Source organism: Phaethon aethereus, assembly GCF_964289735.1.
Source record: "Phaethon aethereus genome assembly, chromosome: 13".
Classification (NCBI taxonomy): domain Eukaryota; kingdom Metazoa; phylum Chordata; class Aves; order Phaethontiformes; family Phaethontidae; genus Phaethon; species Phaethon aethereus.
In genome coordinates, this window is record NC_138589.1 from 8,591,805 (window position 1) to 8,618,458 (window position 26,654).

At 35.3% G+C, this 26,654-nt stretch overlaps 1 protein-coding gene across 1 annotated transcript in view; it reads left to right on the plus strand.

Moving 5' to 3' along the window:
- The window catches only part of ITFG1 (integrin alpha FG-GAP repeat containing 1), an 86,855-nt gene that overhangs the window by 6,357 nt on the left and 53,844 nt on the right, over positions 1-26,654 (plus strand). Inside the window, exons 4-8 of the mRNA XM_082005665.1 lie at positions 1,393-1,450; positions 1,992-2,066; positions 5,699-5,793; positions 20,875-20,936; positions 23,322-23,406. Of these exons, the coding sequence (XP_081861791.1) occupies positions 1,393-1,450; positions 1,992-2,066; positions 5,699-5,793; positions 20,875-20,936; positions 23,322-23,406 (375 nt within the window). The remainder of the gene's footprint in view (positions 1-1,392; positions 1,451-1,991; positions 2,067-5,698; positions 5,794-20,874; positions 20,937-23,321; positions 23,407-26,654) is intronic.

The following is a 26,654-nucleotide window of genomic DNA, read 5'->3' on the forward strand; positions in this document are numbered from 1 at the left end:
TGGCTTCTCCATTATGCACGTCAGCTTCACAGAGATCATCTCAAAAGGTTTATCTTTTGCACTGAGAACCTGGTATAAAGTTTAGTCCATAAACTCTCAAAATATCATGCCTAAACTTAGAAACAGTAATATAACACTCTTATTTCTGTTAAACCAAATTCTGTAAAGACAGTGACGCACTGAAGTAGGTTTTGGGAGAGAGGTTTCTAGAGTCTCTATCATTGAAAGTTTTCAAGAACTTTAGAATCAAGTTTTCAAGAGTCTTTTAGCAGTGTTCAAGGTATAGCTGATTCTGTCCTAGGGTGGAGGCATGGACTGTGAACTCTTGAAGTCTCTTCTGTTTTCTGTCGACTTCTCTAGGAGAGGGTTTTGGGAAGAGTTTAGGGTTTGAAGAAGGACAGAAAAGCAAAAGAAGATACTCTTAAGTCCAGAAAAACTGCTGAAGAAAAATCACTAAAATGAACAGCTGTGTTATAAAATAATTACAGGTGAAGCAAGTGATGGCCTTAGATACCATTGCTCCTGCCTTTAATCAGAGGTGAAACAAGCAACCTGGGAAAGTGCACTGGATCAAGTATTAAGAGAATAGGAGGTATCTGTAGTACCGGGAAGAACATGAAGTATTAATTTACGCTGTTTTGCTTCTGAATAAACAAATATTGGGAGAGGCACAAATGAGCAAGTGGGACTTAGAAAAGGAGTCAGAGGTTAAAAATTCAGGCAGTGGTTGGTATGTAGTGAGGCTACTGGGAAGGTATGTGGTGCCTGCTTGACTGGTCACACTTCCATTACCCAATAGGAGGGTACTGACATACAAAATGTGGAAACTGCAAAGATGACAAACATTATGGAGGGATGAAGGAAACAAGGATGATGTGACAAGGAGTTAGGATTACAAGAGAAAGTGAAGTCTGAGAGGTGATAACCTGACTAGGACTTAAAATCCTCACTTCCCATTTAGGCAGTCTACCTCTAATCCTTATTTCAGATGCTCAGTGTATGTGATTAAGAATGTTTTTTACAGTGACAAAACATTATACAAGGGTCTTATGTAAGGTGTTAAATTTTTAGACTGTCTTAATCACAACTATTTCAGATTTCGTGTCTATGTGATTGCAGTCATACATAGAAATAGGTTTCACCAAGATCTATTTAGAATAATTTGTTGAAGAGTTTAGTGGAGAGAGAAGAAGCTTCAGCATTTTAACTGTAACTCACGTTTCCTGCATAATTTCAGGAAGCCATTTAGTTGTTTATGCTCAGTGGTGGCTGATTATTTTTTTAATCATAAAATTGATGGTTGTAAATTAATGGAAGGATTACATCTAAGTTAAAAATGTAAATGTCATAATATATTGGTAACTGAATCAAATTAATATTTTCTGTTTTCAGATCTTAACCATAAAACTATGTTAAATAAGACTTTCCATGATGAGCCTCTAGTAATGGAGTAAGTATTGTCTACTTTTTTAGAAAACAACATTTATAGTGGTGACTAAGAGCAAGTTAAATATAAACCACAGGGTAGTTTGTGTAATGTCAGCTAGTCTAACAAAAGATGACGGAACATAATGGTCATTTTTACAAATTTTGTGCTATCATCCTGGCAATAGTAACTAAATGAGCTTTTATTCTTTTTTTATTTCAGTACTCTGCTTTATACAGAAAGAGAGCTGTTCATTTTTTTGGGTGAATTTTGTATAACTGGCTTATCAGACTGAGCAAATACCGCTTCCATGGTGCACTTCCTTCTGTGAAATGCTGAACAAAAGGGCGGGGGGAAATACAGCTGGCAAATAGTGTAAAAGATTGAAATAAGCATAGTACTGCTAGCAGCTCAGACAAGAGTGAAAAGTCAGAAAAGACTACACAGCTGAAAATTCTTTATTGCTTGGTGGGAAAATGCTAACCAAATACAAGTTAACTTAAGAACAATGAATTTTGGCTCCTATAATGACTAAGGTGATCCTAAAATTGTTTTGCATTTTCAGCTTTAATGGAGACTTGATTCCTGATGTCTTTGGTGTCACAAGTGATTCAAGTAAGCCACAGATATTGATAGGCGGGTAAGCTAAGGGTTTGTTTATTAGCATGAATTTCGGTAACTTACTCATTGTGCATCCATTTGTGTTCTTATTAAAGAGGCATAAGACTCGTGTTTAACTGGAACTGTGTAAGCATATGAATCTTCTCTCTTTTCCATGTTTATCTTTAAATGTTCTATGACACTCCGCATCTGATTTTTGAAGTGTTGCTTTATAGGGGAAGTAGGCATTCCATGAGAGCTGAGAAAACGAAAAACCTGTTATTTGACATGAGAAATAGGGTAATTGTTTCTTGGAATAGTTATAGTCTCCTTTGTTTAGTGCACTTTGATATTTATTATTATCTGTATTATGGAATTTGGTGCTGCACAGAAATACAAACCAAAGTTTTTAAGTAGTGTCTGTAGAATTTAAGCTGCATTTAGTCTAATAGAGGAAGTGACAGTTTGATGATGTGAGAAGCACCGGAACAGATCTTATATTATAAGGGTTGGCAAAAGGAAAATGTGCAAGAGTTTGGCATAAACTTAAAAAATTTCAACTTTCATTTATCTAGGAAATTAATTGTAATGGGAAGGTTAGACAACATGGGAAATCAAAAACATGGGAAGTGTAAAGTGTAAGGCTATTTATCTTGTATTAAGGGAAATACTTGGTGTGCTTATTGGGGGAAGAGACAGATAAAGAGACATAAGGCAGAGGCAACTTGAAGTAGCAATGTAAGTGTGCATGCAAGTGATGGTCTCTGTATCACACCTTCTGTGTTAAGGAGTGGCTAAGTCCACTCTTCAGCAAATAGAAGTTGACTGAAGTCTGATGAGATGAGATGGCAGTAATGGGGGTTAAGTTTCATTATTAAAGTTTCTGCTAGCCCTGGAGTTTCTAGAATGGGACTAGCTAGCAAATACCAGGATAAAATGGTTATCTTAATGGCATATTTCAATGGTTAGTAAGGACTGTGCAAAGGATTATTTTTGTTTAACTGTTTTGGGCATGAATGCTGAAATCGAAGCATAACAAAAGAATGTCTGTACTGACTCAGAAGAACCAGTCTCTAAAATTAAACGAAAATTAAAAAGTAGCAATGTCTCTAATACTGGATAAGATGCCAAAGAAATTTAAATCTGTGTTTTGAAAATAAGTTATTTGTTAAAAACACTACTGGACCCTAGAGAAGAACAGTTCACATCCTGTTCAGTTTCTCTGGTGCTTCTTTTGAAGTTTGTAATCTGATTAAAGAAAAACAAAGCTTTGTCTTTTGAGACCTATTAGGATTATGTATTCAAGGACACAAATTGGTGTGACTGAGTTAGTGAAAGTTTCATTATTGAACAGGATGACCTTTTTTTTTTTAACCAACTAAAAATACAGGTCTGTACATCTTTTCTTGTGACTTTTGCCACACTGAACTTAGCATACATTCAGTTTTTGACTTTTGTAAGGAAGAGCTTCATTGATAGTGTTGTGGGTTTGGGCATTCTTTGAAAAAGAAAGAAGCCTCAAAAGAAGGATACTTGAATTAGAACTCTTTTTTCCTGATTTAGAGGCTTTTTTTCTCTCTCAATTGTCAAAGAATGTGCTCAAAAGACAGCTGCAATTATTTTTAGGGTGCGAGTTGGATTATAAATGTCAAAATAAATACATTGTTCTTAGCTTTGTGATAATATGAAAATCACTCTTTTGACATTTTCTTTTTGAACTATTTTCTTTTGACTGATAATGAATAATTTCCAATGAATAATTGGAAAAAATTAGGAACTAGGCTTGTGTTTTCTTAGAGGTTTGGACCTTTTAAATCAGTTGTTTGAAGAAGTTTGCATCTTCTAACTTGCAGTTTTTTTAAGTGGAACTTGATAGGATTATCTTGAATGTTATTTAGTAACATGAACATAAGAACTTGCAGCTCTGTGTGTCTCAGGAGAGGTCCAGGTGTCGGTGTCACAGCTGTTTTAGGTTTGCATACAATCAATACCTAAGTTTGTTTTGAAAGAGAGTGTGGTAGGAAGTCTCTGCATTCCTATGTGGCTTTCTTTAGCTATTGTTTTAAAGAGGTCTGTTACCACTGGAGAAATCAAGGAGGTGATTCCTCTGTCTCGGTGGCAACAATATATCATCTTTCTGTTGTGCATCTCCATGTCCCTTAAGAAGTGCTTAAATAAGGCTTTCCCCCCTACACACCCCACCAGTGAGTTTAACAAATCTATACCTGTTGTTCCTAACTGGCTATTTTCCTTTCCTCAGAGATCATTCAGAAGTGATGTAGGGTGAATAACATTTAAATGTGTAAATGGGAACTATACCCTTGTTGGCAACAAGGTTTTGGTCATTAATCACAACTTGAATTTTATCACAATTACTTTTACTTAAATTGATGGCTTATGGAACAGAGATTTCAAATTCACAAGGGCGTTTCTCAACACCTTGCAGTGGTTATATATATGGAACGGAAAAATGGGAGAGATTTGTTTCATTTTGTTGAAGAAATTCTTATAGTAGCATTAGGATACAAATAAACTTACTCATTAAAGCTCAAAATAAGACTGAGTGCTATAGGTAACAGTGTAAGCAATGTGTTATACATGGAAAACAGCTTTGTCATCTGCTTAGAAAAATGTTTTTCTATTTTTAATCTAAAATGTTTTTAAATTTATACTAGAGCTGTATAACTAACTTTTTTGGCTACCTTCAAAACTGAGTACATAAAAAACCCTGTAGAAAATATTTAATTATTTCTTTAAGATTAAGTGATTCTTTTTAACATTTCTAAGACCTGGTTATGATCTTTGGGAAGTAATTGGAAGCTTATTTTTTGTCTTACCATAAAATGAGTCACAGAAGATAAGGACTTCAGTAATATGTATGTAATGTCACTGGAATGAACAGTCATTCCAGACAGTAGTAATATCACTGTCCTGCTATTGTATAGTGCATATTGAGCTTTTTCTGAGTGTGTTAGCTAAGTGTTCTGAAAGTAACAAAACTGATGATTCAACCCCTATGACTTGTGAAGGATTTGTTACATTTCAGTAGGGAGGTTTTATGGAAGCTCAGTCATCTTTAGAACAGAAACCAGCAGGGCATCTATGCTTATAAATAAATAAAAGTATCACCTGCTTGGGAAATGACATAATTAGCCTGTAGTCCATCATAACGTGAGAGTTCAATTCTTGTGTTGATTTTTTTAAGTGACTGAAAATAAAGTCCATTTATATGCAGGCATGAGCCGCTTCAACAGCATGTGATTATGTCCATTTCTGCTCATCTTTATCAATCCTAAAGTAGATTTCAAAAGTACTGATAGTAAAACTGCTTGGGGAAACCAGGGAGGACAGCAATCAGTGTCTCAAGATTTACAGTTGAAGTCTAGGCACTAAATTACACTTTGTGGGTAGTGATACTTTTCTGTGTACAAAAAAGAAAGTTAATAAAATCTAACTGAAGCCCCTGTGCTATGAATCAGAACCTGTCAAGCAATTACTCTAGTTACTTAGTATATTGTAAGCTAAGTAGTAATTTTAGCTTAGCATTAGGACAACATGCTTTCTGTTCAATTTTATTTAAAGTTTCACAATTATTGTTTTAAAAGGTATGTTATCATGATTAACAGTCCCTAAGCATTGATGGAATCTATTGCTTTTTATTCTTGTCTGTAGGAACTTATCATGGCACGCTGCATTGGAAACTCAAAATAAAATGTATATACCACACTCTCATGCGTTTATAGATTTAAATAATGACTTCACTGCTGGTAAGTCATAAAAATGTTAAATACCTTCCTAAAAATATTTATCACTAAGTATACAATGTTATGTATTGCAACTTCTTTCTAATATTTTAGCAGATTTCATTGATGCTTGTAAAGAATTGGTTCTGGAATGTTGCATTTGGAAATTGTATGACTTTGCTAATTCTGATTTATTTTTATTTTTAATTATTTTAATATCTACAATTTGAAAATTCTGTGTTTTACAAAATAACTGCCAAAATGAATAACTGAATAATGTTTTGATGATACTTCTTGATGATAATTTAATCAGAACTAATGCTTGTTCTGAGTAATTTTGTGTTCACCATTAAAGCATTGTTGCCTGCTCTTCGTGATGTTGTACTCTGGTACTCAGTTTGCAACTGAACCAGAAGCAAGGCTCAGTTTTCTTCATCTTGAGTCTGAAAATAGTTTTACAGTTAGTTCAGGAGAATGTTTTCAAGACTGGACTTCAAGATTTCAATATGACTTCATTCTATTTTGTTGTAGTTAATTCTATCACTGAGCAAATAGCATGTGAGACTTTATTCTTCTATTACTGTATAAGCAATCCTATAACCTATTTATAATTTAGTGTTCACAAACAAGTACTGCAGACAACTTTTCGTACGGTAGATAAACTGTATTCTTTCTTTGGTGGTGGTGGCTATGTTTGGGTTTTTTGGTTTTAGTTTTTTTTCCGAAATACGCCATGCAATTTAGCCTTAGATTACCACGATGGATCGATCACTTGCGTATCTGGTTCATACCTCCAAGCACACTTAAATATTGTGCTAAACTTCATTTCTTCACACACTAAATTAATTCTGAAATGCTTTATCTTCTGCTAGATGTGCAATGTACACCAATTCATATATGGTAATTTTGGAGAGAGAGCTTATTTTTTTTCCTATTTAGTAGCATGGGAATGAGAGAGGAAAGAGTCCATAAATTTAATTAAGATGCTTAGTAATGTTGGGGATTAAGTTAATTGCTTTATTGCGTATTCAAACCTTAATATTCAGTTCTGGCACATTGCTGCATGAAGCTGTCAAGTGGAAATTCCAACTGGAAAATTAAATATACAGTTGCTTACCATAATCAGTGTCATGTAATAACCAGTTCTAATACACTTAGTTCTGTAAATACTTTGGAATTTTGTTTTAGTGGCATGGGCAGCATAGATGAGTGTTTCGGGTAGCATTTTAAGATGATTTGAAATCTAAACTCACAGGTAGGTGATGGTAGGAAGTCAAAGTTGCTTATGTAGATCAATCGCAGATTGATCAATTTTTGCAAGAGTACACAAAGGTTCTTATGCCAGCTAACGGCCTAAAGAATGTCCAGAGAGTTCCAGTTAGTGCTAGCGATATATGGAAGTTCCTCTACTAACAAGAAATGCAAGTTAGGATCTTTGTGTGGGGCATGCCAGGAGCTTTTATAGATTCGTACCTCGATATATGAATAGAAGCTTCTATGAAGCATTCCCAGTAGAAAGATCCTGACTTTCGCTTACTTGTAACAGCAAGGCTATAACACCTCAGGCTGAAATATGTCTTATGTAACAGCAACCTGAGGAAAATTTCTAGGGAAATACTTCATTCTGAGAAGAAAACCGGAGAAAATACTAACCATAGAATTATTTTCTTTAAAATAATTTTTTGCTTCTAAAATGGGAATGGTAAATTGTTTTTCTTTGCTGTCCCTATGAAAATTGGACCAACTGTGAACAAGACATATGTTGCTGAAAACTAATACCTTATCGGTGATACCTGATAATTCATGACTGATGTGGTATTCCAAGACTGCATGCTGCCAAAATGAAAATTCACCAGTTGTCTAGTCCTGTCTGTGTGCATTTATGGTAGTTCCCTCACATCAGCTAGAGTAACAGCTCAGGTACTGGGGCTGGGCGGGAACACAGTTCACTTTCACTTGAGTTATTAACCTGATCCAGCTCACTGTGCCGCTTCAGGATCGCCAGAGCCAATGTAGCACAGAGAGAAGGTAGACTCCTATTTTAGTAGCAGCAATTGTAGCCTGCCTTTAACCAAGCATGAAATTGCACCTTGAGTCTCATTGTACCTCTTCCAAAAATACCTGTTTAGTGTTCTCACCATGTCTCCTTTGTATTAGTCTGTACAGAGTTGAGCAAGTGACTCGTAGCAGTAGTCAGCTGATACAATTTAAAAAACAAAACCTGGCAAAACAAAAAACAACCTGTATGTAACTGTCTATACAGTACTGATAGTACTGTGATTCTAAATGCACTCTGCCAGACAGTGCCAAAATAAGGTGTTGATATTACTGCAGTATGCCCACAACTAGTCCTTGTCTCGCCCCGTGCGGTCTGGATAGACGTTGCAGAAGACAGCTAAATGCTCCTCCTGTTTGTTCAGCTCTGTTCCTTGTTAGCACAGCTAGGGCAGCGCAGCCTTGTATAATCCAGCAGAGAGTGGAGTGCGACACGTACTGTCTTATTTCTCAGTGGAGTCTATTACTTAGTGGTTGGTTCAGGTAGAGCTAGTGAAGAGGAGAGGATTCTTGTGACTCAGTCTTCACCCATGCTACCATTCCTGAGTTGGAACAAAACTTCATTAAGAATCGGTCCTGGTACACATTAAATTCATATTAATTGGGAGGGAGGCATCAATGAGGATGCGGAGGAATGGTCTGCATGCTGAAATCCTGTTGTCCAGAAAGCTTAATCATGACATTTGATGCTGCTGTGGTACTTCTTGACTGAAAAAATCAGAGTATTTACTCAGAGGCAATGGTACTATTCATGAATATGAAGGTATAGTTGTACCTAAAATGCATGCACTGAGTTTTGTGTACAAATAAAAAACAAACCTCCAGAATACACCATCTTTACTTGTTGTGTTTTTGGGGTTTTTTCAAGACTTTTTTTCTAATATTCTGCAATGTTTTGGGGCTCTCTGTATGCTGTAACAGATGCAGCCAATTCAGTGATTTTTAGCTGGGCTATTTTTGGCAACTTTATCATTATAAACAGCTTAGGAGATTTAAAGTGTGCTTGATATTAAAAAAGAAAAAAAATTCTCTCTGGGCTGAGAATCTTTGGTTTATTGCCTAACCCGTTTTCAACCTGCTGATATTAAACCCTCAAAAGAGAGCTTTTAATTGGCATGCTTTTCCTGCTCTGGGTAAAATGAAGTTGAATTGTTATGATTTTGTTATATCGGAACATGTTCACAAAGATGGTTTTAATCCCTAACAATGCTTCATGAAAGGCTAACTGTGTAAGGATTTTATAATCCAAAAATCCACTAACCAGAACAAAGAGAATACTCATCTCTTTTGGTGAGATATAAACTAGGCTGTTTCAGATAGTAATGTTGCTGCTGTTCTTAAATGAGGCATCACCATGTAGAAATCTCAGCATCTTACAATTTTTAATGCAGTAAGTAATTTTGAGTTAGGCCAGAAATTTCATATAAATCCACGCAAAAATTTGCAGTATAAAACTTTTACCAAAGGATCTATGTCTGTTTTATTAGTAAAGTAAATATAAATATAAAAAGTGTCTTCTGCATGTGTATTAAGCATGTGTTGCCCCAGGGAGGAGTATCTAGTTCACAGAATGGCTGAGATTGGAAGGGATGTCTGGAAATGGTCTAGTCAACTTACCTACTATCTATGTCACTGTTTGTACATGCACTGAGATAGACTGAAAGATCGGGGAAAAAATATGGTGACCCGTGTTAAAATAAGGCTACTGGCTGTCTAGTAATACATACTCACACTTGTCATTAGTTCTTTTTAACAGCTATCTTAAGAAAATAATCTTGAAGCTAATAATAGTAATAGGCTTGTCTGAACAGATTAACGTCGGGTGTATTTTATAGAGCATGACAGTTCAGGTGAGTGTTTCCAAAGCGGACTCCCTAAGAGACCTGCTTTAAAAAAGTCATATCCTCAAACTGAAAGATTTACATCACATGACTTAAATCCTGTTCAAATACTTTTTTTCTTAACTCTTTTGACTTAACAGTGAAGGAGGTAAAAAGTAACTTATCTTTGCATTAATCTACTCAATTCAAAGTAAGTAGGAACTCAGTCTTTCTCAGAAATGCATTTCAGATGTGTTAGTCAAGAGATGGAGATAATAATTTGAATAGACACTATTCCCAATATTGTCATTATGCTGAAGATTTTACAATTGAAATACATGAACCAAAACATGGAGGAAAAAGTGTTATAGCTGGAAACTGAGCTAAGATAGGTAAAAGGTCTTGATAAAAACCACCCAGAAATGATGTGAAGTTGGATACCAATACAGATCATCTATTTATAAAGCTAGACAATAGACAAACATATTTTGTTTATGCCATTGTTGACTTGCATCACAGTCAGCATTTTCAGATAAATACTTCAGACCAAGCTGAAGTTTAAATTTAGCATGGGTCACTAGGTGAACACTGTTTAGACTGGCTTAACATAAGCTCTTACAGGTGTATCACGAGTACTTTATTTAAAGTTGAGATTTTTATGACAGCAGTTATTTTGCTACATGTAATTTTTTTTTTCTAATTAGTTAACTTGATTGTTTCTAATTAAAACATCTTAAAATGTCAGCTGTTCAGTTAGGTCTAATGCTGTCTTTCTAAGCCAAAATTTTAGTACTTAATTACTGGGGGGGGCTGGGTGGTGAAAAAGGGTAATTAATAAACAATAAATTTTTATGCACTTAAAGTTGCAAGTCTTCTACCAAGAAATCAGGTCATGGCCCTGCAAATATTCTTGAAATGTCCAAATGTGTGAGACAAATGGCCTTGGCCTCTGAATCATACTGTAACTTCATACTGTACATTTGTCAGTGTATCCTTGAGTGCTACGAAAAATAGTGAGTATATTAAATATTCTGTGCCTTATTTGGCTGTGTGATTCCAAGGTTTGGAAATACTGCTTTCCCAGCCTGTTTTCTGTTGAACAGTAGGACACGGTGTCTATAATTGCAGGTATTTCTGGAACTGTTTATATAAAATGAAGGAAAAAACATAAATTTGATTTTAGGAAAAGTGAAGTGGAAAAATCATTAGTAGAAATAGCTTGCTATAAGCTAATTGCTAGTCTCTTTACTGATGGTTAATTTTCTTGTGTTGTTTTGCTTTGGGAATCTAGAAACCTAACGTACCAGAACACTTACAATGTGCTTTCTTTTTGATTCCCACTTCTTAGTTTAAATGCATAAATGTAGATGGCTTTCTTACTGAAAACCAATCATTCAAATCACAGGTGATTTCTTCTGTTGTCGTCATTTAAATCTTGATTCTGAAGACACTGTAATGCTTGATGTCAGACTCTCTGATTGTATGTTTAGTGAGTTTCCTCTTGATGGAAGCTGGTAGCCTCTGCATAGAATATTATCATCAGAGGTTATTTTATGCAATAGATCTGCATTTATTCTCTATTAAAATAACCAGGATCATGTTTGCAAACAAATTATCTGGCCTTTTAAAATTTACCTTGAGTGGCATTTTAAAACTCTGTGTGTGTGTAGGTATCTGAAGTCAAATTGTTCTCTCTGGTTTTGCCCCCTCCCTTATGTTTTTTCCCGAAACAAAGATTCAGTAATGCCATATCACTGTTTCATTCCTTGGACAGGTACATTTTTTGAGTTCTTAGCTGTTTTAAGCTCTGATAACAGAGCTTACCTGAGAGTTTACAGAAAATAATGGAGGCAAATTTTGGATTATCTCAATTTATGTCTGTAAAATTTTGTTTGTTTTTTATTACTTTTATTTTTACTATTTACAGATCTGTTATCTCTGACTAAAAATGCTCTGTGTGAAAGTTCTCCTGTTATCTCTATTCCTCCACTTGTTCCTGCACAGTGTTCAATACCACAGAAAGTTCCTGCTCATAAGATGAAACCAGAGTTGCTCAAATTAGCTGCATCTCCTCCTGCTGCTGAGATTGGCCTACTTTTGCAGTGCCACGTTTCTTACTCATAGCTTACATCACAAAGAGAATTAAGGAATGAGTAGAGATCTTCAGAGAAAAGAAATAGCTATTTTAAGTTATTCCTAATCTTTCTGAAAGAACCCATCACCTCTGCTATCTGCTTAGCAGTTTTAATTTTAAAATTGCCATTATGAAGTGTCTCAAAAGCTATTCCTTTTGAGAATTTTAATTATATTGAGATGTAATTATATACTTTGGGGGGTACTAATATATTTTTATGGGTATCAGTAATTTAATATAGGTGACGAGTAAGCTGGTTCTACCCCAAACAGCATTTTATTGAGAAAGAAACCGGGTTCCGAAAGCAGTCTTAATCACTGAGTGGTTATTTTCTATTGCTTGAAACAATGCTGTTGCCTTTATTCTGAAAATAAACAGAATTTTCTGTCTGAAAACTCATGTTTGAAGTGCTAAAAACCAGAGGAATAGTCCTGCCTGCTCTGCATATTCAGAAGCATAGCTATTCAGCAGAAATCTAATTTAAAAGTTTACCGTATAAATGATGCTTTTAAATTAATATATATGGCTTTTTTCTATAGTAATTTTTAATAATGAAAGGAATTTTAGTGCTTAATTATGTTGTTGGTAATTGTTTATTGTCTGCTTTAATAAATAGTTCCAGTAAACACTTACTAAATTTTGAAAGACCCATTTGAGAAGCAGAATAAATTCACAACCTCTTTTAGTATAAGCACATTTCTTAAAAATTTGCAAACACAAATTAGCTTGTTTGGAACATATGAAGTCATTTTGTTTTGCTTAAATTTCTCAGAAGAGGAAGTCACTGGAAGGAGTGGTTCTTTAACTTACTGTTTCATGTGACTAGCACCAAAAATTCATGACAAGTTAATTGCAAACTCATTAGCATTGGTACTTTTACTCATATCTATATTGTAAAAGCTAAATTGCTATAGCTAGGCAGTAGTTATATTACATTTTCTCTAGTATAGTACTAATGCCAACTTGACAAACAAATAAGAATACCAAATGATAGAGGGTTTCTCTGCCTGAATGAAAAACTTATGAACAGAAACACAAAACTTGTCAAATTTGGTTTTCCATTTCTGTGTAGTAAAGAAATAAAACTGACTATATCTTAACTTTTTTTGTATAAAATTAGGTTTGTGTATATTAAAAGTATTGTTGAATTAAAGTTGTGCAACTAAAAAAATTGTAAATAACATTGTTAATTTTGTTTTTAAATACTTTTTTTCCTATTGGTGGGTCAATTTGTAACGTAAATAGAGGAAAAATGTGTAATGTAAATAGAAGGACATTTGTAATCCAAATAGAGGAAAGTTATCTTTTACTTCTCCTTATGCTTTCTGGCATGTAATGATTTTAATACAATTGTCACCTTACCCATTCTGTCAACACACTGCAAAGCGGAGATTTTTAGTTCAGCACTTTTATTTACATCTACCAATATATACAAGCAGGCATGTTCATATCCACAAGTAACTTCTAGTTAAGGAATATTCAGACACACCTGTTCTTCCACAAAAATAAAAAAAAATTTAGGCATGTTTGGAGCGTACACATCTATGTTCTAATTGGGTAATCCTTGTGCATTTTGATAGTGTTTAAAAATAGTGGCTTTCTTTTTCCTTTATTAATTTAAACTTCTGAAATAAGGGTGAAATCAAGCTGTAACTTAATGTTGCGTATGCCCTCGTGTCTTCTGAAGACAACCGTAGATGCTGAGGGTTTTAATTCTGAAATAAAGCCTTCTGACATTAACTAGAAAGGTCAGATCAGTCATTAGTGAAGTGAATGCTCCATCTATAAATACTACTGTGTTTTGTAACAGGCAAAAGTGAAGGAAAATAACAAGGATAATCAGAAGTGAACTTGGAACAGATCTGTATCATTAGCTTTTATTGCAATTTCCTAGGAGCTCTAATAAGAAAAAGCATTTGGAAGTAGGGTTTGTAATACTATCTGCTTTATTTAATAAGATTGTGTGCAGTTTTCCCGTTGGGCTTAAGTCTGCTAAGCTCTCTACCTACCTCCACGTTGACCTTTTTCTAACCTTCAGTTACACTTGCTTAGCCACTTTCACAAACTGAAATTGTTGGTTTGGTGTTTGATAACTTAGGGCAGCTTTTTACGTAGTGACCTAGCACTTGCTTTTGAAACATCCTTCCTGAAAGATAGCAAGGTCTCTTTTGCTTTTGCTGTTTTAATTAAAAGAGCCATCCAAATTTAGCCAGTTTGAAACGGGTTTTAGAAATACCAACCGGGGTGGTTTTGTTGTTATTTTTCTTAATGTTATTACTGCCTTTCTAAAACAGCCATCAGTAGTGAACGTACCATAGGCAGGGATTCCGGAAGCCTTCCCTTGCATTGCAGCTCTGGACTATTGCCAGCGTTTGGATGCGTACCTGAGAGCGGGTCGCAAAAGGCAGAGATGATGCACAGGAAGTGGGAATGGAAGTTGGTAGGTGGGGAAGAAATCTAGGCTGAAGGCAGGGAATTTGGATGGAGATGATAAGGAGCAAACACTGGATGAATTTCTGCACGAACAGGATGTTAACAGATGGACTTGAAGTTATTGGAGGAGGATCGACCTTGGAGTGTATGGAATAAGAGAAGCATGGTTGCATAAGACTGGGTTGAAAGGAGTCTAGGATGGTCTGTGTGAAGAATACTGTGGGATAAGGATCGGAGATGGATCTGCTCTTGGGTGCAGAGCTGTTTGCTTGGAAACTGCCTATATGATTATTTCTGCATCTGTGGCAAAAATTGGAAAATATATGGTGTAAGAAGCTGGGGGCCTTGCAGGAAGAGTAGAAATGCTTTCATGTTCAAGGTGTTTGAATGCTGTTCTGCATTTTAATCCATCTTTTCTATGGAGTTCCTTTGTTGTGACAGATTACCTGTTAGGCTCTCAGTGGGTGATAATCTATTGGGCATCTTTGTTGTAAGTGCCTGGTTTCTGAGGCCCTGCGGCACGAATGCCGTGCTTTTGGTGCCTGAGATGGGCCACCATAAACATTAGTAGTTATGCAATGCTCCATTAGCTATATTACAGACATGATCAGAAATGGATCTAGCTCAAAATACGGGTGCACTGTGTTCAAATTATTATTTCAGTGTTTGTGTGTGTATCTGGGATGACTTTGGCATTGATACAGGTTCAATCTAAAGGCACTAAATGCAATGCAGTCTAGTTGTGTAAGTTTTACGTAGCTTTCTGGGGAGATTTTCCAGTCTTCCTTGGGCCATACGTTGAACGATGTCAGAATTAGCTGATGTCATCAAATAAAGATGGATGGAACTGCTGTGGTTCCACTGTAATGAACTTCAGGTTACTGGAACTTGCAATACAATACTTGACTATCTTCCGTCTTTCAAGCTGAAACATAAATTCTAATAATGTCCATTTCCTTTTTTTGTAAGAATGAATGCTGAATTCAGTGCTTTTCAGTATATGTATTTACTGTTGATAAGATGTAGTAGAGCATGGGTAGCATCATTTTATTACTAAGCCAATTAACTCAAGTTAAAGAACAGCAAAATTTGCTCAACAACTCACTTGTTAGGGGAAGTTGTGAGTAAAATGCTAATACAGTGTGGTTTTGTGTCACAGCGCGTGTCAGATATGTTCTGTATTAAGTGTTGGTATATGTTTAGATTGTTTTTCAGTCTTACGATCTAAAATGCTGGGATCTAAAATCAAACTCCTTGATTCTTTATCTTATTCCCCAGCTGTTGAACTCTGTGTATGAATTTTCCTATTGCTCGTGTTGTTTTTATGTTAATCACTGCCTGTTAAATCAAAAATAGGAAAACATATTTAAAGGTGAACACACTTCACTCTGCATTTGTTTAAGAGAAACGTTTCCTCTGAGACAGTATTGCTTTTTTTATTTCTAGCTATTCGCTTAGGCTGTTAAGTGTTACATTTCAGGAAATCTACCTGAATCTGACATGAAGGTCTTCCCCCATCCCAATTATCAAGGATTTTACTTATCTTTACTACATCATGTCACAAATTAAAAATGTAAGAAATGCCCTGCAGGCTTAGTCTGGTGGTCCATCCAGCTAATCCAATATTGTTTCTCTGGCAGTGGCAGTAGGAAAGTAGCCAGACTGATTTTCCTCCTCCCATTGCCTATTTCCATTGTGTATCTCCGGAATCTACAATGGCATAAGGTTGTTAAAGGTACATCATTGCCTATTGTCTAGTAGAAGTATCCAAAGAGTATCACCTTGATGTTCTGTAAATAATTAAGATTATTGAGCTCCAGATTACTTGGGTTTTTTTAACCTCAAGTTGTAAATATCTCACATTGTGCTGTTATTAGGCTCATCAGCATTTGCACAGAGCATTATGATCCAGCCCTCAATAGTTTATCCATGCTTTTTAAGCTTAAAAAGATCTGTGTGGAAATGATTTTGTTTTCTACAGCTGAAATTGCAACCAGAACTGCCTTCCAAAGGCAATGAGGCTGCATATCTTGAGGTAAGTGACTTTTCCTGAGCATGTGTGATATGATAGGCATTCCTTGTAGGAAAGAGGGGTAGAGTTTTCTTGATACAGCCAGAAGCAAAATTAAAATGTTGCATTTTCCAAGATGATTAGAGTATTAAAATACAAAAAGTGCAGAAATGAACGTGTGTACATCTTCATTGTTGTGTAATCCAAGTACTGAACATACAGATCTTAATGCATTCGTTGGTTCCGTCTCTTCTCTTGCAGCCCTTCTGTATATTAAAGAATTTAATAATAATAGACATGGAAAGCTATAGCAGTAGTGGTGAAAGATGTCTGCTGTGAATACCGTTCCTGTGGGAAGGAGATGCTTGCAAGGAGTTTTTGCTATGGATGTGTATAGAAAAAGATGCTTATAAATTGCACAGATTCTTAATTGTTTCCTTTCTCATATGCTTTTGGCTCTTACGGACATAATAAAACCAAACAGAATCATAGAATAAGTTAGGTTGGAAGTAACCCGTGGGAATCATCTCGTCTAAAACATGGTACCAGGCAGGGCTTGGTTGTTCTTATAGGTTTCTTTTCTACAAACTTGGAGAAAACATTTGTAATGCTGAACTGTACAAATTTGTAAACAGTTATTTGGAGTGTCTAAATTACATTGCACTTCTATGCTGCTGCTGCAAAGAAATGTTTTTCTTTTGTTTGCTTTGAAATCTCTGACGTTCTTGATCAAAATGGAAAATTACTTGTAAATATTAAGGATTTGACTTGATTTCAGTGCAAGAGGGTTTAATCACAAAAACATGCATGAGCATTTCAGACATGTACCTTCTAAGAAGGCTTAAAGATAAAAAGGAGGACAATTGGCAGTAACATACGAGCTGAGTTATTTCAGCTGGCTTTAGAACTAGACTGGTGTTGCTGTACCTGTATTAAGTTGTCCTGTGGGAAATCACAGCTTGTTGCTTAAACTTAGGAGCAGTGTGGCACTAGGACCTCAACACTATTTCTGGAAGATTATCTGCTGGCTTTGCCCGCCTTTGCATTTTACCAGTGCAGTGTAATATTACAGTAGCCTTGGATCTGCTTTGCTGTGTGGCTTCCATTCGTTGTATGTAATGTTGTATGCCTCAGGTTAGGAAAAAAGGAGAGACAGAGGCGTACGTGAAGAGGAACAAAGGGCAAACGTAATTTGCTGACTTTCAAGAGAAGCTCTTTTGGGGGTGGGAGTTCAGTGCAAAACAGGCATGTTGCTTAATGTAATCATCTTTAAGCTCTTGTAGAGGGCCATATTCAGAACTGATCTCTCGCAAACCAAAGAAGAAATGCAGGTAGATTGCCGCCTCTGAAAATATAGTCCTATTTTCCTGCTCTCAAAATGTGGCACAAGTGTTCACATTAAAATAACTGGTTTGTACAGCAGCTGAACAAAGCCTTAAAATCTGTAAGCACCTCCTAATTTTTAACATAGTAAACATCTTAGATGTGTTAAATTCTCATCTTTCTATTAGCTCTTTGTAGTTTGACTTGCATTTAGTATCCTGATTTATTCCTCCTACACTGCAGATAGCTAAATGCATTCTTTAATTTTATTAAGTTATGTGACATCCCAGCCGCTGTGGTTCTCTCATCCCTTTTTTTTCTCATGGAGTTTAATGTTCATTTTAAAGCTGTTTTTGATTCTGGTCCTAACATCTGGGATTTTGTGTGCTTGTTCCCTGCCTTCTTATATAATTTTAATTCCCTGTGCAGTCATATTTCTGAATATTTCTACACACTTGCTGTGAAATCAGATTAAAAGGGGGGGAGGGGAACCAGCTAATGTAATATGCTTCAGACTTCTTTAAGAATGTAAAAAAAAAAACCTTTTTTTTTTCAATGCATAAGAAAAATCCATTGCAAATTTTTTTGTTTTTAACATGCTTTTACAAAATAGGTGTATATATGTAATGTAGAGTAATCCTACATACTCCGTTACAAGTAATTCCCTAATACTTGGGCGAGCTCGTAATGGCTGTGTCTCACAGTTAGGGTTCGCGTACTTTGTAGCTTACTTGGCTGTCGTTGTTGCCCAGTCGTGTTGAGTGCCTGACTTTCTGTAGCCTATCATAACTGTCTGGGATGAACAATATGGAATGTCTTTTCAGTCAAACATGGCTGTTATGCTCTCTGAGGAGCTGTAACTAATACATTTACTCTGTAAAGCTCAAATGAAAACAAGATATATTACTACTTATAGGTAGTTCAATTCACAGTAGTGCTTGTATGACTTCCCATTAAGATGTTAAGGACGTTCATTTCTCTTTATTCAAAAAGCTCTACTGTAAGGATACTATAGGCGGTACTGCATTTTCCCATTGAAGAAAAGATCTTATTTCTTTTTTTTTTTTAACTCACAAGTTGTCATAGTATGCTGCATTAGTATGGGTTTTAAAATTAAGAATAATTGTTAAATGAAATTCCCATCACATGTTGAAACAGTTAAGAGATAGTGCCATTTTATTTGTGCTGTTTTTATTTTAAATGAACTTTGTTTTAACCCTAAACAAATGATTTAGAGCTAAGGACTTTGTAATACGCCCAGCATAACTCATATCTGCCTTTTGTATTTGTTTTTTCCACCCTAGAAGCATAACTGTATTGCATAAAAACTTGATGCATTTATTTAACCTAGTAATAACCAACTGTTCAGAGCTGAATTTCTAGCATAATAATACTGGGTGAATTATGTCTTGTGTTGGCAGCTATGCCATTTTGTCTAGTTCTGGGATAGAGTCACAAAACAGGTATAAACACAGCATTCCCAGAGGGAATGCTGAGTTAGTGCTCCCCAGGATCTCTCCTTGCGTAGAGGACTGGGCAGAGAGGATTGGCACAGTAGCTAAAGGTGAGAGGTCAGCTCAGCAGTGTGTGAAACTGAGTCAGAGATGTGGTGGGAAAACAGTCGGAGTGCCAACAAAACGTCTGCTGAGGGTTAGGCAACCTGTTATATTTGCTGATCAAATGCTAGTCACTTGCTGTGTACATAAAGGTAACAGTTGAGTCTATTGTGGCATAATCTGCAAGTAACGTAGCCCATAACTAGTTCAAATTGCAGTAGAAATTACAGCATGGATATACTACAGCCCTGCTTGGAATGCTTATTTGAACCTCAGAAACTCTTTTCAGAGATTTAGTGGCATTTTGGCTTGTAGGAAAGTGAGTCGAGGCTTCTGTTGTTCCATGTTTCTCTTTTTTTTTTGTTGTTTTTGCCTGTGAATGTATTAGATTTTTAACTATTTTTCTGGTGTATATTATTAATATTACTCTGGTAATCATCAATATTGCACAAACTTCCTTCTACATGAAAAGTTAAAATTTGAAGTTTATATATGCTTTCTAAGTTATGTCTAGGATATCTTCAGGTCGTTTCTGTTACTTATGTCTCTTGCCTTCAAGAAATACTTAAGTATTAATATAATTCATTGCAATGAAGCACACAATCATGCTTTTCCTGTGTATGCTCTAAAGGAAATTGCCATTTCAGGTATTCAGGGGAATAAAATTAAATGAGTACAACTTTCAAACTGGGAAGGGGGAAGGAACCTGTAAGCAAAATCTTTGGGTTTTTTGTATGTATGTGTGTGCTTTTTTGTTTGGGTTTTTTTGGCTGGTTGGTTGGGGGGAGTGGTTTGTGGTGTTGGTTTGGGGTTTTTTTTTCCCTAGAAGGCAATACCGCGTATTGTATCATTTGAAATTCCGTGTACAGCAGTCCAGCTGCTTATTCAGTAAACCACCTCAGGGTAAAGTGTTAAGATTCTTTCTAGTTGTTTTTCTTTTCTGCCTAAAAAGTAACTGTTGTGTCCTAACTCAAATAGTGATTTTTTTAAATTGCAAGGGAGGGGAAGGAGGACAATGAAAAGGAAAACAAGTGCTTAAATCTAAAAGAATAGTTTTCTTAAAATATGGACTTCTTAACACTAGACTTTATTTTTTTTTTAACCCTCTCTCCCACCCTTTTTTTTTTAACCTCCTTGGTAAAGCTTTTTCTTCCCTTTTTCCTAATTTGGGTGCTTTCCTAAATTGCAATGAATAAGATCCTCTTTAAGTAGGCATTGTCAGATAAATAATCTGAAGCACTGTTTTGATGTTTGAGAGTAAAGGAAGCCTGAAACATTTCTCCATCTCCTTTTCTCCTCCTGTCAACAGTATATCTGTTGCTTAATTCAACATATCCAAAATAATAATGGTAGGTTTTTATTTTGAATTTTGACTTAAAATATAACTGTGTATACTTTTTTCTAGCTTTGAGGTCTCTTTCTGCCTTTACTAAGGAACGTTTGTCAGTGTGCATGTATAACATCCAGCACTTACTAGCTCACGTGAGGCTAACTTAATTTCTGTATCAACTATACAAATGCAGAAGTTGAATACAGAAGGTATATTTATGTATACAGAAGAGTATGAGGGTTAAAAATAGTTTTGGGGTTTTTTGGTTTTTAATCTTTCTTTATGTGTATACATCTAAACATCATTGGAATAGAATATATTTATAACTCATATAGGCAATATATTTTAAATAATTTATATAATATACGTTTATTGAGTGATCAAATATTTGTGTGTGTAGTCTAATGTTAAATATTTTATTTCTCTTATGTTTTTCCTTGCAGATTTGTTCCTTACTACATCACCAAATTCACAAAACATTCAGTTTGAGACATGGGTAAATAAGGTGAGAGAGAAAACTCAAATAACCATTCTGTTAAAACACAGAAAAGTAAAAAAAAAAAAAAAACCCCAAACCCACAAAAAACAAAAAAAAAAAACCCCAAAAGTCATCATCTGATAATCTTTGTTTTAGGAATGAGTGGAACTGATGTTAAAAGGCACTAACTGCACTATTGTATTCAGGCTGCAGAATATCACTGGAGGAGATCTTTCACTCAGCATTTTTTTTTTAACATGACTACTAAGTCAATCAATCAGACTGCCTTCACACACCTTAGCAGGACTCCTGGTGTGTCATCAGCTGTTCTAGGAAGTTACTGACACTTAGCATGATGATTTATGAGGAAAAGGCTGAAGAGATTTTTTTTTTTTTTTTTTATTCTTGCTGTCTCAAAGATTTGATTTCTTTAGGTAAGCTTTTTTAGAACTATGACCTCAGGTCTCGGGTAAGATTTTGTGGGACAGAAGTTCAGAATCTCACTTCTAACTGTTGCAATATGTTCGCAAGTTACAGCTGAGAAAATCCTGGGTCCTATGTTAACTAAATATCACAAGTGCAATTCAAGATTGGGGAGAAATAGGTCAATGGAATTCAGTTAGTTAATTGAGATTCTGCTTTTGTATTGCTTAACCTGGCCAGGGTCAGTGAAGAACCTCATTGTTAACAATAATTAATTAAATTAGTTGACTTGAAACTAAGTGTATCCTTTATACTAAATCCCTTATCCAAAAGGACTATAGTTAAGAATCTTAGCGTGTGTATGTTAAACATTTACTTTTTTGTTATAATAGAAAGTGCTGCTTTAATAAGCTAAGGAATGAGTTTTGGGCTTTAGTTAAACTGAAAATTTCTCCATTGTATCACAGTGAGTCACTGAAGGACACGGAACGTATTTTTGTCTGTGACAACATGGCCACCTTCAACGTGAAGGTGCTGAACTGAAAACATAAATAATAGCTGCTAGATAGTATCTGAATACTAATTTTTAGGCAGAAGTAATGAAAGCTGTACCAGACATCTTTTTTTTAAAGCAGCAAGTCATGAATTCTGTATTTCTAGCTTTTATATAGACTTAAAAATGAACTGGTTTTGACTTTGATGTTTTTAATTCTTGAGGGATTGAGTGTTAGTGACTGTGCAAGGCATTTGACCCATAACCTCTAGGTGGTTTAGGTTTTTTTCCTTACAAATTTTGGATTTTCCAAACACAAGTATTCTAAATATTATCCTTCATTATATATTTTGTATGCATAGATTTGCTTATCTTTAGAAAGACAGAATTCTACTCTTTGGAATCAATCAACCCAGTAATACATATCATACATATAAAAATACATGTACATATACATCAATCTTAAAAGACCTTAACTGATCCATTAAAAGCTGTTAAATTGCTCTACAAACTTAAGCAAAGTAATTCCCTTCACTGATGCGCCATAAAATGCTTTTAAAATACTTGCCTAATGAGATATATGCTTTCCTGGCCAACTGAGCACAGGGCTTAGTCTTCTTTTCTGCATGGAAACGATTTGCATCAATTTTTTTTTTCCCCCCTCATCTGAGTCATATTAAATTATATGTCAAGGTAAAGATATATAGTCAAACCTCCACCTACTAACTGCCTCCAGAGTTGCATCTTCAACAGCATGGAAGTCTACAAACTGAATATGACATGAGTAAGCAATATGGATAACTGTACATAATCCACAAAACAGGCTCATTTGTCTCAATGGCTTTATGTATACTTGTGTGCATACCACTTTATATGAGCAGCGACTGGAAAAGTGGGCCTTAGGTCATTTTTACTTGGTTAGAAAAACTTAATGTTTTAAATGGTTTTGGTTGGTTGTGATCCAGTTCTACAATAAACAAGGATCCAGCATTCCTCTTGTCTTTCTGATGAAATACTGGAATATTGTTTATTGCAGTCCTAGCTTTTAATAATAGACAATTAAAACAAGACCTAAACCAGACCTAATGCAAAATTAAGTTATTTCCTAATTAGAAGGACGCTATTTAACACGTGTGCAGGTGTGTGTTTATGTATTACATATTTCTATAAAAATCACGTCAATATGCATAAATGTGCATTCAGTATTCATAATCACTTAATTATTATTTAGATTATGTTGCTGAAATAACCCAATCTTTTTCTTATAACACAGCAAAATACATGAACAACTGTATCTTAATATTACTACTACTGGATTTCCATAAGATTCCATGAAGTATTAGAAACGCAAAATCTCAGTCCCAATTTTCCAAGAGTGCATTTTTTTCCATAGCTGAGATGTCTCTTTGTTATCTACTTAAGCGCTTTCTTGTTGATGTTTATTTTATCACCAGTCTGCAATTAAGTTTTTCCATCATCTTTGTCCTGTTTGATAGGATGGGAACTTCTCTAAAGCTGGAAAAAGTAAAGAAATGCCTAGTGGTGTGAAAGTTGTTGGACAGTCCGTGTTTGCGGATTTTGGTGAGTTTTACTCTTCTAACCTATCTGGAGTTTTTCTTTCTCTTTCACGTTTTGTTTAGCTACTCTAAATCAAAGAAGAAATATAGATGTTTAGTTCTAAAAGTTTGTGGTTTGGGTGTGGGTTTTTTTTTTTTTTACTTTTTTTCTTTAAGGTGTTATATCTATCAGGGTTTTTTCCCTAATCTTGCTCAGAAGATACTATTTGAGTAAATGTTCATAAATTCTTCACTTGTACAAACCAATAAAGCCAAAATGTAAATGAATTAAAATGACTTGCATAAAGATTGATGAAACATGGTAAATCTTAATGGTTGTAACTGAAAATTCTGGAAGGCTTTTGGACAAAAGAAAAACTTAATTTATATGTAAATCGATTTTTGCAAGGGTTACTGAAAGCCTATATTTTTCTGTTAGAATGTACTTTTTCAGTCAATTATGTCTTATCAATGTGTGGGTTACATTATGTACAGGAAATGTTGGTTTTGTAGTCCAAAAAATACTTTTTTTTTCCTGTGCACTAAGATAAGAATTTTGCAATCCAAGAGAAAGTGCTAGAGGCCTGATTCTGCTGACACTGCTGAATGTAAATAAGTTCTTAAAGAACTAATTTACTATATTTATACAACATGCTAGTTAATTGTGAGACTGAGCCTGTCTTAAATGTTGTCAAATGGTAGCCTTGTTGCATCATTTAGATTTAAAATCTGTTTTAAAGAAAATGACAATTTTTTAAATTAAAGGTCTCACTCCATGTTAGACCCAGAGTGCAATTCTTTTGCGCTGTGCTGCCACTTAGAAGTCTGCTTAAGAGTTCTAGCAAAGCTCTTCCCTGATGTGTAGTTAATTATCCCTAGATCCCTATCTGGCAGCTATGGATGGGTTTACAGATCTATACTAAATGAGGTAAGGTAGAAGCTGAACAATGCTCTAGGCTCTTCTGTGAAATGTTTAACACATTTTCTAAAATATTTATAAAAGTTTTTGAAAATTCTTTTACGGTTTATCTACAAACACTTGTGTATATAATATCTGAAGGAAAGAATAGAATACTACTTTTTTTCAGTTAAAAAATTTTAAACGTCTTGGGGTTTTTTGTAACTGTTTTCCAATCTGAAGTTCTGAATAATGAGCCTTAATAGGTACCAAGTAGAAATCAGATATTTTATTTATCTTTAACAATGGCAATGTGGAAAGCAATCTTTATGTAGGATAATTTCATCTCTCTTAGGTAGCTAATGAACCCAAATGATACATCATAATCCCAGAAATTTATCATAATTAATGAAATTCTAATAAACCCTGGGATATCTTTGCAAAGCGAAGTGGAACTGTTCAAATGTTAGTTAAAATTTTGAAAATGTGAATAACTTGAATGCGCAGTGATATAGCAGTGCAGTCCACTTTCATAACCAGCCAAGGTTATGAAAGACAATGGCCGGTAGAGTGAGCGCAGCCATGGGGGGGGCTGCTCTTTCGAAGTTCCGTCACCAGTTGTTTGATACCCTGCTCTGTTAAGTATCGTCAAATTCATAAGCAGTGCACTAGAGTGAGGCAACAGTGGAGCAATGTTTCTAGTAAGAATGAATATAATGGGATAAAAATGCGTGCAAGGACTAAGAAATGCATGCAAATAAATGTAGAGGGACAGCATATATGACAAAGCGGATACAGCGGCAAGAATCAGTAGTAACACCTATGGGAGGAGATGCTGGATTTTCAGAAGCTGACTTTTTGGAGCTGGTTATTCTGAAAGATCTCAACTATTTCATCCCCAAGAGAGAACACCCAGCACAGATCTTGCAGTATGAGGGCCTTGCTTCCTCTTCCTGAACAGCTACATACACACTATCCTCTTTATCTTCATTCCAGATCACTCAAGTTCGTCCAGGGTGAAGGGTGGGATATGGTTTAACGGTCTTTCTGCCCATTAATTTTCCTAAGCGAGTGAAAGGAGTGCTATAAATGTATATGTGTATTTAGACAGAGGAACAAAGTTTATTCTGACAACTATGGAAATGTTTATAACTATGATTTCAAATTTACTATTTTAATACTATTAGGACTTTAATCTTTCTTCTGTTGTAACAGTGGGTAGGAAATTGAGTAGTGCATCAATTCTTTTTTTCTTCATCTTCACAGCATTAATTTAAAATGATCAGGACAACAAACAGTTATTTTCTCATTGAACGAAGTTTTAGAGAGTGTTGACGTGAATGTGGTACTAAACAATGTGTATGAGTAATGAAGGCATATCATTCTAAATTCTATGTTCTTTATGAAATGCAGTCTGAAGTAAGTTGAATAATACCCCAGCACCATCAAAAAAAATCGCGCCTACAGCTAAATAATTCTGTGTAAGAGTGGCTATACAGTAATTGGCTGGGGGGAAAAAAACTTTTAATGCAAAAGAGGATCTTAGTTGAGTTTGGCTCGTGTCCATTTTCATTCCAGTGGTTTTTGTTCTGCACAAGTCTAACAATACAAATGTAAAATCTCGTATTACTAGAATAACACTGTATCAGAGTAACTAAATTTACCCACTGTGCTATGTCTGCATATGTTTAGATGCTTCAAAGGTAGGCATTTATCATGCAGATTCTGCTTGTAGTGAGCTGAATTTAAAGAAAATGCCTTACTAGAAATGGTTTGTCAGACCTGAACATCTCCTTTTTTTAGTTTTCCCTGTTTCAAAAATTATGAAATCATGATTGTCGTAAGTCAAAGGAAATTAAGGTATGATGATTTGCCGTTTGAAATAGTAATTTGGCTACCTGTAATGGGGCCTGAAAGAAGTTTCATTGCACAACAAATCAAAATAGCATAATGAAAATGTAAAATGAGATGCATTGGAAGGTTGCACTGCCTTCCACCTAAGCAGCTTCTGCCAAACTGTGTGATACACTAAGCAGAACATACCATAGCGCTCTCACTTTGCTCTATGCGTGCTGCAGCCATCTTCACTGTTGGCACTGGGATACAGCTGCTGTGACTAGAAACACATTCAATATACAGTCACAAGCCTGTTAGATTATTTATGTGTTGCCGGCCTCTCTTTTCTTCCCCGTTCTTGACATTTTCTGTACCTCATAGCTGATGCGCCAGCCCTGCCATTCGCTAAAGGTCTTAAAGGATTCCGTATTTCTCTGTGCTTTCACTCTCTGCCACTTCTCAGTTACTTAACCTTGTGCATAGTAGACTCTGGAATTATGTCAGGTCCAGACATGAGCTTGGGAGTATGTCATTTGTGC